Source organism: Podarcis muralis, chromosome 13 (assembly GCF_964188315.1).
Source record: "Podarcis muralis chromosome 13, rPodMur119.hap1.1, whole genome shotgun sequence".
In the NCBI taxonomy this organism is placed as follows: domain Eukaryota; kingdom Metazoa; phylum Chordata; class Lepidosauria; order Squamata; family Lacertidae; genus Podarcis; species Podarcis muralis.
The window spans coordinates 11,362,022-11,374,707 of record NC_135667.1 but is presented as its reverse complement, the minus strand read 5'-3'; the positions used below and the strand labels follow the sequence as shown (position 1 = coordinate 11,374,707).

Here is a 12,686-nt window from a genome sequence, read left to right as displayed (position 1 = left end):
GCCAGGCTCTGTGACTATATAGGTCAAGTTTTAAATCACTGCATCTTATTTACCATTCAAGGCAGGTCTTTGCAACAGTGTTTAATGATAAGATGCATGCATGTCCCTTTAAGCACTGAACTGGCAGAGTCTGCTGCCTCCAAATCCATGCTGTTCAAATCAGGCTGCTGATAATAATGATATTGTAGAGAGGCAAAGAAGAGTCCATGTGTAGAACCTTCCTGCTGCTGTTTCTCTTGCTCTTCCCCAACATGGTGTGCCGAGTGCATAGTGCTCATTTTACCACAACTAATCCTGTACCTATTCCACATGAGTGGTATGAGCCAGGTGACCCTCTCATTGGTGGGATTGCATCTCATATCCGCTACATCCTCCCCAATTTTTTATTTAATATACACCCCTCTGAAGTCTTGATTGACAGACCAATGTAAGTAAACAGCTCTTAATATTATTTCATTCATGCTTTACATTCTAATACTTGACTGAAATATACTTTGCTTTGAATGAATAGTTTTAGAACTGCATTGATTTGACAGCCTTGAAAGATTTGATAGAGTGTATGAGAAACATCTGAGCATACAAGTCACGTCTACACTCTCACTTGGACATTAGGAATCCTTAAGATTTAGTGATTCAATTCTGCAAAGAGAGAATTGAGTAAGAGAAGGAGAAGGCGGGTGGCATAAAAACTGAAGAAGTGAAGCAGTCGAGTTTGTTGATGTGACCAAATTGTTCAGATTGGTTATAACAAAAATGGATTGCAAAGAGCTCCAAATGTATCTTTCCAAACTGGATGTACGAGCAGTAAAATGACAACTGAAATTCAATGAGTGAAGTGATTTGAATTTGGGCAAAAAAAAGTAAGTCTTAATTTTACTTATAAATCTATGGTGTTTGAATTGGTGCTGACTGACCAGGAATGAGCTCCTGGGATAGCTCATTCATGCACCATTACTGATGCCAGAGAAATGATAAAGACTCTCCTCCCTGGAAGAGAGGGGAGTGGTTGTGGGCGGGAGACCGAGCCTTAGCCCCCTCCCCTCCTTACCTGGCTGGCGCCCACGCCCACCGGAGGCAGCCAACCAGGTGCCTCCGGGGGGCGTGTGTAGCAGCTTAATGCTGTGGTGCCAGCTCCGCCTCCTCCTCATTCGTCGTCGTCCCTCAGTGAGTCACCCACCCTCCACTCCCATTTAGCTCAGGGTCTAGGTTTTTTGGCCTTGCTATGGACCTTAGGTTGGTCGCCCCGGTTGTCTGGGGGGCCTGGTAGGAATTTTTCCATTTGGCATTAGGCTTTTTGGTTTTTTCGCCTACCTCGTAGCAATCGTCACAACTTTTGTGGTATTGGTGGGTAGGTTAGGCATTGGATTCATGTGTTGTGCTGTGTCAAGGGCTAGGTGTGGCCATCGCCTATGCTATCTACCGTGGGTTATTCCGTTAAAGGAATCTGGCGGTCGTGTATTCCGTCCGATGCCTGCTTGGCGGGAGGCCATGGCACGACCCTCGGTGACATCAGGGGGTGAGCCTATAGTTGGATTGGCATCAACAGGCTCCACCTACTGTTGAATAAACCCACCTCCTATAGTCATCCAATGCCTAAGCCAATACCTTTTCACTGCTGTAATCAATAAAGTTGTGGCCTTTCCTTGTCCATTAACCTTATATCACGTGTCCTTGTGTATTTATTTCACATAGCGGGGGTCGGGCCCTCGATCCACAACTTGGTCAGATGACAGATACCCATTCACCACTCATAAAAGCTCTGCCACCATGTAAGCATTCTTCGCCGCCGCCATGTGGTTGGTGAGCTAATGTTACCTCACACGTTTGATGGACCTGTTTCAGACAGACATTTACACCACCTGCATTCTAGTTGCATAGCAGACTAACACTAGGGAAATACAGCTTCCAATCTCCATTCTCTGGGTCAACTCCAGCCAAGGGAATGTCGTGAGGATTCACGGGGAGCAAAGAGAACAGAGAAAGCCAGCCTATGTTTCATTGCTGAAAGGTGGAGAAAATGTGAAAAATAAACTGGTCATGTCTATGGCTCATAGGAAAGAATATAGTCTTTATAGTTTTTCTATATCCCAAAAGTCTCAGATCTAGATTTTGTGCACTATTTTATTTTCCCATGAAATAATGCCACTTTATTCACAGCGTGTTATCAAAGTTCTTCCAGCACATCCTCGCCCTGGTGTTTGCGATTGATGAGATCAATGGGGATCCCAAGGTCTTGCCCAATGTCACGCTTGGGTTCCACATCTATGACAGCTACTATGATGCTAAGATGACCTACCGCACCACTCTGGATCTGCTGTTTAACTCATATACTTTTGTCCCAAACTACAAATGTGGCTACCAGGAAAATGTAATAGGAGTCATTGGGGGACTGAGCTCTGAGGTCACCTCGTGTATGGCAGACATCTTGGGTCTTTACAAAATTCCACAGGTGGGAATATTATGGTTATCAAAAAATTGAGATTTCACACCATAATTCACTCTCCAGCTCTCTTTCCAGCAGGAGTATATTGATTCATAAATTTGGAGTGTTATAACAGGGACAAGTGAAGGGGACTGAAATGTATGGGTTTGTTGCTGTTATAGCATTCGGTCTCCAACAATCTGCCTGACAGGGGCAAGGTTACAAAGGACATGTGCTTAATACATGTAAGGGAAATTGCTTCAAAGGTGCCAGGTTGGGAAATGGGATATCCAGATGGGAACATATAACATCCTTGGAACATATTATCAGTGGATCATGTAAGATCAGGACATGTTAACTAGGAATGCTTTCCATAAGAATTGGGAAATTCTTTTTCTGGGAACTATGCTGTTTCTGCAAAATGTTCACGTTCAACGGCTAATTGAAAACCATGTTTTCTAGTTACTGCTCTGTCATTCAGCATTTGGGAGACACTTCTAGCAGTGCCAGTATTATATGGTGTTCTGTATTGTTTAATTTCATTTTAGTTCTTTTGTTTTTTGCTGGATGTGATTGATATGGTATTTTTGTATTTTACTGCTTTTTAATTTTGTGGTGCAGAAAGCAGCAAATTAAAAAAGAGTAAATGCTCTCCTATACTTGAAGTCAAGTAACATCTACAGGTAGGAATCTGCTTTGATTCCGCAATAATGGGAATTAATATCTACAGGGCAGGGGAATGAGCAAGACTGTGTTTTTATTTTTTATGTAAGGGTGGGTGGGTGTTTTCCATAAAATCAGTATATTGGAGATCTATGGGATAAATAGGTTTGTTATGAATTCTTTCACTCAGAATGCTTGGGCTTTTCCTTTTACAGACTTCGTATGGCTCATTTGAAGCAGCCACAAATAATCAAATTAAGCTCCCTTCCTTTTACCACATGGTTCCTAATGAAGGACTTCAGTATCAGGGACTTATCCAATTACTTCTGCATTTTGGATGGAAATGGGTTGGGCTCATCACTCCTGCTAACGAAGCTGGAGAACGTTTCTTGAATACCATTGAACCAATGTTTTTCAAAAATGGGATCTGTTCAGCATTCACAGAAAGAGTTGAATACCATCTACGTTTCACTGGTAACATACTTGATGTGGTGCGTGACACAAGTTTTGTTTTCCCAGCTTTCATGAGAAGCGCAGCAAACACAGTTGTTGTATACGGAGAAAGTACATCTCTTATGTGGTTGTCATTTGCTCTCAACGTAATGAAGGTAGCTCAGCTCATATTTGCTCAGTCCAAAAAGAACTTACCTGAAGGGAAAGTATGGATTACCACAGCTCAAATTGATTTCGTAATAAATATTTTTCAAAAAAAAATTGATGTTGATATACAAATGTTCCATGGTGCTATCTCCTTTGCAATTCATTCCAAGGAAATTCATGACTTCCAATACTTTCTGCAGAATGTAAATCCTTCCTTGGCAGATGGAAATGGCTTTATCACAGATTTCTGGGAACAAGCATTCGGTTGTTCATTTACAGACTCTACTAAGTCAATATACAAAGCTAAGCCTTGTACTGGAGAGGAAATGCTGGAGAGCCTTCCTGCGCCATTTTTTGAAATGAGCATGACCAGCCACAGCTACAGTATCTATAATGCTGTCTCTGCTTTGGCACATGCCTTACATAGGCACTTGGCTGGATCCAACAACAGAAGAATGGAGGCTGCAGGCAGACGATCTCCTCAAAATCTAGAGCCTTGGAAGGTAGTGTTTGCTGTTACAAAGAGTTTGGTTTACAAAGTGTTCACTATTGTGCCCTGCCTTGATATTTTATGTGAGTTGGTATTTACGGTAGTTATAAATAGTGGCTAAATAACAGCAGATATTTAAAGAGTTGGAATGAATGCTGTTCCTATATTTCAAGTGGCATTTGATTAGACAATTGTTGAAGCTTGGGGGCTGGTAGTAACTGTGGAGTGGATAGTAACAGAAATTCAAACCAAATTTGGTGTGGCATAATTGTTTAAATACATTTGCTGGGATATAATGCCATAAGCTCAATCAATGTTTATTATGGCAAACAGCTAGCATATTAAATCAAAATTTATGGATAATTCTCTACATAAACAATAAAAATGATCAGTATGGGGTTTAACAAGCAATATAGTGGTTAAGTGTACTTGAAATACATGTCCAGTAGAATAAAACACCATAAGAGTTTAAAATAATAAAAGATTTAACTAAGAACTGTACCAGTTTATGACGATTTATGCAGATGTGTGATATTTTGCTTTCTTTTACTTATGGCTATTGCACAAATCTAGCTACATTTCTGGTGACATAAGAATTCTGGTTGGACAGGAGGTAATTTAAATAGTATTCCTTTATCCTCCCTGGCACTTTTTGTACAAGCAGGTTTATGAGGGATGCTCTGAAATCTGAATAAAATCTACAATGGAATAGAATATGGTTTGCTGTTTCTGCTTGACCGCTCTTACGTGGATAGATCTGCTTGCCGTGAAAAATCTTTCTATATCTGCCTTCCAATAAATCAGAAGGCAGGACATGAAATCTAGCTTGCATAAATGTCCTTCTAAATTTGAGGATAGCCAAATTTGTCAAATATTTGGGAAGTACCAGCACCAATCTGTTTGTCCTGAGCACGGAATATATAAATCAGGTAGGGCTAAGTGATTTTGTAGTTTGATATCTCTCATTCTCTGTGAAATATTCATTTTTGCTTTATCATTTACTTGGGTTAGGATATCGCTGATGGAAAAATCATTTAACTGTTTTTTTCCACTTGGAGTAAAAAGAATCGGTCAATGTGAGAGGAGCTAGTCCCACAGGCGCATACATCACTTTCAACCAAAAGTGGAACCTACACAGTCATATTCAAGTTTCTATTGAAATTGGGCCTGCTTTCGGTCGTATTATTGCTCTTCTTCTTTAGAGATCACTCATAGCTGAGTAAGATTATCTTCCATAAACATGGTTTTAACACCGAGTCCGTAAGTGACTGTGCAGGCCAATTCTGGATCCACACGTCCTTCCACGGTGGGGATATTGGTTTCCGGGTGGGAATTAATCTTGGTGTGGATTTGCCAAGTATGCCTTCCTCTTGGCACGTTTCTCCCTTGCATCCTGAGCTTGAGTGTCTTCAAAACCAATGACACCTTTGGTAAAGGCTGTTCTCCAATTGAAGTCTTGCAGGCCAGTGTTTCACAGTTGTCGGTGTTTATACAACATTTTTAAAGATTTGCTTTGAGAGAGTTTTTAAACCTCTTTTGTTGACCACCAGCATTTTGCTTTCCATTTTTAAATTCAGAATAGAGTAGTTGCTTTGGAAGACAATGATCAGGCATGGAAGACAACATGACCAGTCCAACAAAGTTGATGTTGAAGAATCTTTGCTTCAACACTGGTGATCTTTGCTTTAGTTCACCTGTCCTCCCAAGACGGTGTTTATAAGTGGTCCATGTTTCAGAAGCATACAGTAAGGTTGGTAGAACAATAGCTTTGTAAACAAGCATTTTGGTTTCCCTGTGAATGTCCTGGCCCTCAAACACTCTACACTTCAATTGGTAGAAAGCTGCACTTGCAGAGCTCAGACAATGTTGGATTTAGACATCAGTGTTGGCCCTGGTGGAGAGATAACTGCCCAGGTAGGAGAAGTGATTGACATTTTCCAATGTTACACCATTGAGTTGGATTTGTGGTGCTGCAGAGAGGTTGTTTTGCGCTTGTTGGTGCAGCACTTTGGTTTTTTGTAAGTTGAGTGATAGGCCAAACTTCTGCAAAGATATTTAGGATGGTTTGTAGGTCATCCTCTGAGTGTGCACACATTACATTGTCATCAGCATACTGAAGCTCTATGATGGAAGTTACGGTAACTTTACTCTTTGCTTTCAGCCCGCTAAGATCTTTCCATCTGTTTCCATATGATTTCTACTCCGGAGGGGAGTGTCCCTTCAACAAGGTGTAGGATCATGGAAATGAAAATAATGAATACAGTTGGGGCGATAACACAACCCTGTTTAACACATGATCCCGCTGTGAATGGTTCACTTTGAGGGCCATTGTTATCTGCGATTGTTGCTGTCATATTATCATGGAAAAGCTGAATGATGTTCACAAATTCATCTGGGCAGCCAATTTTCAGAAGGAGAGTCCACAAGGCATTACGATTTACAATGATCTCTTGAGCTTTTTTAATCTACCAGGTGTTCTTTAGTTCTCTGGTTCTTCATTGAACCTCAGCCTTAGCCTTGACATAGATTTTTTTTTTCTTAGTGGCACAGTTTCTCTCTCTCTGCCAGATCTGAAAGGCATTCCTTTTCTTGTCAATCATGCATTCAATCTCACTGTCATTCTCATCAAACCAGTCCTGGTGTTTCTTGGTTTGGTATCCAATAGTTTGTTCACAGGCTGCAATAATGGATGATTTTAGCTTGGCCCAGAGTTCCTCGATGTTATCAGGGAGTTCCAAAAGCAGATGGTCCTTAAGAGTCACTTGGAAGCAATCCCGCTTAATAGGATCTTGAAGGACTTGAGTGTTCATTTTGTGCCTTGGTTTCCTTCCTTGAAGCCTGCCTATCCTTGATAGCCATTGTGGAGTGTAGTAATCAGTGATCTGTCCAGCAGTCATCGGCATTCGTCATAGCTCTGGTAAGGAGCACATCGCATTGATCTTCAGGTCGGACAATTACCGGTACATAGTCAAAGAGGTGCCAGTGGCTTAACCGAGGGTGTCTCCAATATGTTTTAGATTTATTTTTTTGTCGGAAGAGTGTGTTGGTAATAACAAGGTTGTGCCCTGCACATATCGTCAAAAGTAAAATTCCATTCTGGTTGCTGTTGCCAATTCCTTCTTCCCCAATAGTCCCAGGCCACATATTGAAATCTCACCCAACTCTTGCATTATAATCACCCAGGAGGATAACTTTATCCTCCTTAGGCGTCTCCGATAGGATGGTATCCAGCTGAGAGTAAAAATTTTCTTTAATGTCTTCATCAGCATCCAGTGTTGATGCATAAGTGCTTAGAATAGTAGCCTGATGGTTTTTTGTGAGCTTTATTTGAAGGGTTGAAAGTTGTTCATTAATGCTGGTAGGGACTTCTGACAAGAGCTTCACAAGATTGTTTTTGATAGCAAAGCCTACTCCATGTATTCGACGTTCTTGCTCAGGTAGACCTTTCCAGAAGAATGTGTTTCCTCCTTTTTCTTCCTTCAGTCGACTCTCACCTGCTCTTCGAGTTTCTTGAAGTGCTGCAGTATCGATGTAAAAATGTTGCAGCTCTCTTGCAATGATGCAGTTCCGCATTCAGGACATTCATTATCTGTGTTATCTGACAAAGTCCGTATATTTCATGTTCCAAAGTTCAATTGTCTTTTATGACTGCTGGGTGGTGACCCTACTGGGCACAGTAATTCACTCAGGGAAAAAGGGAGGCAGACTATGTTTAGGACACCTTTTCTAGCCCCTTTTTGGGGAGAGAAGAGTGGATCCTAAATAGGGATGCTCAGTCATGGGTACAGCTGCCGAGCTGCTCAACTGCCTCATTCCTTGAGTCAGAGTGACTGAATCTGTATCCACCACCCATGTGCCAGTTCATGACTAGGGGTTTCCAGATTTCATGGTCCTGCCCCCATTACCACTTGCCAATTGCCATGGGACTTTTGGGGTTTGGGATGGGTTTTTGGAAGATGCCTGTGTGAATTTGTTTTATGTGTGTAGATCAGTGCACGCTGACCAATCCACAGTCTTCACAGGAATGCTTTATTCCGATGGCATGGTTATCACGATGACTGGTAGATTCTTATCTGCTGCAGCCTTCATCCACCTTCACAGCCATTGTAACATACTGCTTGTTATCATCCACCTGTTCTGCCACTGAGGACTTCTTAGATCATTCTTTGTCTAGCTCTTCCCCTTTGACCTTACCAGCTTGGGTGACTTTACTGGGAGTACAAGACTCCCGACAGCTTTGTTCACAAGGGTCATAGGAATGTGCAGGCCCACTCACCAAGACAAAGTGATGATCCAGTGAGTGAAAAATTACTCGTATTATTGCATTTGGTACACAACAAGGTTGTTGTTTAGTCGTTTAGGTACCATAAGCTAAAAGAGAAAGAAAATTAAATTAAAGCACATTCTCCCCTTGGCCACCTTGTGATGTTAACATAAGAAAGGAAATAGGCAATTCCATTCCCTTTTTGAATTCCTTAAGCGCTTTCAAGCTCACCCAACCAAACTTTGCAAACTTTTCACCAGCTTTCTCTGCACTGCCACAACCAGCAATAGCAGCAAGAAAAAAATACACTTTTGTTCTTCAGAGGAGAAGGGAGCCATTGGGGAAATGGGGCAGTGGAGCAGTTTGACATTGCACTAGATAAAGCTAATTATCCATGATACCAATTTTGAAAAAATATGTTTCAGGTCACAATGTACCTCAAATAAAACACAAAGGGTAGAGGCAGCGCCCAAGAATAACAAACTGCAACTTCTCAATTAACTGGTACTGAGGTTAAATATTGATATTCAGAGTGATTGTTCAAAATCTCTGAAAATTTGTTTCTAAAATGTCCTGTTATCCAGGTGAATAAAGAGATCCTGTTCATGCTCATTTTAACAATTTATCACCAGACTTAACACTTCCAATGGATTCTTCTGACCAAAGTTCTTTTATCTGCTTTTGAGTGTATTCAAGTGATAGATTAGAATAGCAATGGTTTGCCAAAAATGAGACAGCAGTCATTTGATTTAGCAGGAAGTGAAATACCTGCTTACAAAGAATTTCCTTCAACATATCCTACCTGATTTCTGTAATGGAGACTTTTGAATGGCCTCTTCAAATCGAAAAGAAGATGCCTACTGAGTTGCAGGCTATGCTCCTTAAGCAGAACATAAATCATTGGGAGGTTTTGTCATAACATTAACTTTTTAAAGCTCCTCAGTTGTCATGTCCACTCCAAATATGATCCTTAGACCATCTTCCTCCTAGAGGTGAGATATTGGTCTGGAGAAGCAATTGCAAATATTTTATTATGTCCCTGAACGGTCCCAATTGTGCAAGAACATATCATCACACAATACTGATTAAAAAGTGAAATGGAAAAGGGGCATAAAAGAAGTCTTTTAACATGACAGCATGTAACTTTTCCTCCATATGTGGTGTGTGTGGTATAAATTCCTTCATTTGCAGAAAACAAGAATGGATCTGCCAATTCTACACTGTCACAAATTATACTTTGAATCAAAACTTTATAACCCCTAGTTATAAAGAGCTTGAATGCATCTAGAAAAGCTATTCAGCAATCTTAATCAGAATGTTTTAATACTTTATAGACCTTTTGATTCTCTTTCCACCTAGCTCCACTCATTCCTACAGAAGATCTCATTCAACAACTCTGTTGGTGATGAAATTACATTAAATGAATGTGGAGAATTAGCAGCTGGTTTTGATATTACAAATTTGATCACTTTCCCAAATAGATCCTACATCAGGGTCAAAGTGGGAAGGCTGGATCCTCAGGCCCCTCCAGGGAAAGAGCTCACCATTAATGATGGACAGATTAAGTGGCACAGGGGCTTGACTCAGGTGAGGAAATTAATTTCTCAAATACCAACATTCAATCAAGTAACCTTTATTGGCATCACATAGGAACATACATAAAATGAGATGCAATGAAAACAAGGAGGCGTTTTTTCACTTAGCACCTGATTAAATGTGAAGTTTGCTGGGAGAGAAAAGTAGACTTTAAGAAGAGGAAATTAATATGTAGATGGATAGTATTTTAATGGAGAGAATCTCTATTTGAACCATTAGCTTTGCTTGTGGGAAAATGCTTGCACATTAGTTTAAGAGACCCAACAGCTTATGTTGACTGCATTCTGCTTGGTATGTGATATTATATTGTATACGATTTAGAAATTCCATTTTTGTTTATTGCATATTTGTAAGCCACCAAGGAATAAGCAATATACTTTAAGGAATACTGTAAGGTCTATCATTAAATAAACGAATGAACCACAACACAAAAAAGAGCAACATGCTCAGAAGACATCTAACATTGAGAAGGACCAATGGATATCAGAAAGTGTGTGAAATACGTGAGGCAGATCTCCAGTTAATAATAATAATAATAATATATTTTTTTTATTTATACCCCGCCCTCCCCAGCCAAGGCCGGGCTCAGAGCGGCTTACAAGCAATAATAAAAACAAGAAGAATGATTACAACTTAAAAACAAAAATAAAATACAACATTAAAATAATGGAACATTAAAATATTAAAATGTAGCCTCATTGCAGGAGGAGAAGGAAAAGAAAAAAGAAAGAGAGGCATCAGTTAGTGGCATCAGATAGAATGCTAAGCTTGTTACAGCATTCCTTGGGCTTAAAATGAACATTATAATCCTCTTGAGTTTGTATGATGCTATGCAGCTGCTTCTTATCCCATTGTATGTGCTACCTGTGCAAATATGGACCATATGTTTCACGCTATTGGTCCTTCTATTCCTTATATATCACCTGGTGTTAGGTTAATACCACCCAACCATTTTTTTAAAAAAAAATCTTCCAATATTTTTGGATAGGTGCCACCCCTGTCAGTATGTAATGACAACTGCCATCCTGGTTACGAGAAGAAAAAGAAGGAGAGAAGTAAATTTTGTTGCTATGATTGTGAAGCATGTCCCAGCGGGATGTACTCAAATGAAAGGGGTGAGAAATGTTATGTTACGATAGACCAAACTGCACAATTTCTTTAGTCAACTCTGAGGTCCTTAAAATTTTGTTGTCGTTAAAATTCTGGTGTGGGGGAGGGTTAAATAATGGATTTTTAAATTGTTCTTATTGTTTGCAATATAATCTTTAAAACATTCTGAAGAAAAAATATTTAGAAAGGAAGGTAATACATTTTACATCCAAATTCTACTAAATTGTGATGGAATCGAAGTGGTGGTCACTCCTCTAAGAAGAAGGCAGTTTGGGGAGAGAATGAATGTCTCATTCATTGCACCCCTCACGGTTCAGAAGATTTTAGCTGTAATATTGCTCTCTTTTCACTACAGAGGAGCTTGTGATTCCAAAAAAGAGGAGGAGGACCACTAAAACATAGAGATGTCCTCTATGTAGAAATTCCAGATTTGATGCATGAGATCTATTTTTGAAATATCTCAAACAAAAGTCTTTGAACTAGAAGTTTTGAAACCTACTCTGGTAAAGAACATTAACTAGTTGAACTCCTGGTGACAAAAATTCTTAAGAATTTTCTTCGTAATTTCATTTTGTCTTTTCAGACATGGAAACATGTTTCACTTGCCCAGCAAATAAGTATCCAAACCAAGACCAGGATAATTGCATTCCTAAGATACTAAACTTTCTGGGCTTTGATGAAACTTTGGCCATCATTTCAACTTTCTTGGCACTACTGTTGTCTCTGATCACAGTTCTAGTGTTGGGCATTTTTATTAAACACCAGGACACTGCCATAGTTAAAGCCAACAACAGAAGCCTCACTTACATTCTCCTCATCTCCCTCCTCTTGTGTTTCCTATGCTCCTTGATGTTCATTGGAACACCTAAGCAGGCAACCTGCCCACTCCGACAAACAAGTTTTGGCATCGTCTTCTCTGTGGCCCTCTCTAGCATCTTGGCCAAAACTATATCAGTGGTTTTGGCATTCATGGCTACCAAGCCAGGATCCACAATCAGGAAGTGGATAGGCAAAAAACTGGCTTATTCCATCATCCTCTCTGGCTCCATTCTTCAAGTAGGGCTTTGTGGTCTTTGGCTGGCAACTTTTCCCCCTTTTCCAGATTTGGACATGCAGTCAATGACTGAAGAAATCATATTTCTTTGTAATGAAGGTTCAGTCCTCATGTTCTTCTGTGTTTTGGGCTACATGGGCTTCCTGGCCACTGTCAGCTTCACGGTGGCCTTCCTAGCCAGGAAGTTGCCAGACAGTTTCAACGAAGCCAAGTTCATCACCTTCAGCATGCTGGTCTTTTGTAGTGTTTGGCTCTCCTTCATTCCCACCTACCTGAGCACCAGAGGAAAATACATGGTGGCTGTGGAGATCTTCTCCATCTTGGCTTCTAGTGCTGGATTACTGGCTTGCATCTTTTTCCCCAAATGCTACATTATTGTAGTGAGGCCTGAGTTGAACACCAGAGAGCATTTAATACAAAAAAGATATAAATAATATAAGAATTTATGCTTCCATGATTGTTCTTAGTTTTCAACACTGAAACGTCA

The 12,686-nt window shown here is 40.2% G+C and overlaps 2 protein-coding genes across 2 annotated transcripts; both read left to right on the top strand.

The window, feature by feature from the left end:
* Positions 1-251: 251 nt before the first annotated feature.
* Positions 252-2,528, top strand: LOC144325274 (vomeronasal type-2 receptor 26-like). The gene is made up of 2 exons (XM_077918018.1): positions 252-427; positions 2,158-2,528. Exons 1-2 carry the CDS (start codon positions 252-254, stop codon positions 2,477-2,479), a joined length of 498 nt encoding a protein of 165 aa, XP_077774144.1. The 3' UTR covers positions 2,480-2,528.
* An 835-nt stretch (positions 2,529-3,363) lies between these two features.
* LOC114583440 (vomeronasal type-2 receptor 26-like) lies at positions 3,364-12,686 on the top strand. Its single transcript, XM_077917981.1, has 4 exons — positions 3,364-4,188; positions 9,799-10,026; positions 11,024-11,150; positions 11,729-12,686. The coding sequence occupies exons 1-4, from the start codon at positions 3,364-3,366 to the stop codon at positions 12,631-12,633; spliced, it is 2,085 nt and encodes a 694-aa protein (XP_077774107.1). The 3' UTR covers positions 12,634-12,686.

Excerpts from the sequence above, each read along its gene's own strand:
- LOC144325274 (XM_077918018.1), top strand. The coding sequence starts at position 252 with ATGGTGTGCCGAGTGCATAGTGCTCATTTTACCACAACTAATCCTGTA. Across the intron at positions 428-2,157 it reads GTCTTGATTGACAGACCAAT|CGTGTTATCAAAGTTCTTCC; the intron begins GTAAGTAAACAG and ends CTTTATTCACAG.
- LOC114583440 (XM_077917981.1), top strand. The coding sequence starts at position 3,364 with ATGGTTCCTAATGAAGGACTTCAGTATCAGGGACTTATCCAATTACTT. Across the intron at positions 4,189-9,798 it reads AAAATCTAGAGCCTTGGAAG|CTCCACTCATTCCTACAGAA; the intron begins GTAGTGTTTGCT and ends CTTTCCACCTAG. Across the intron at positions 11,151-11,728 it reads GATGTACTCAAATGAAAGGG|ACATGGAAACATGTTTCACT; the intron begins GTGAGAAATGTT and ends TTGTCTTTTCAG.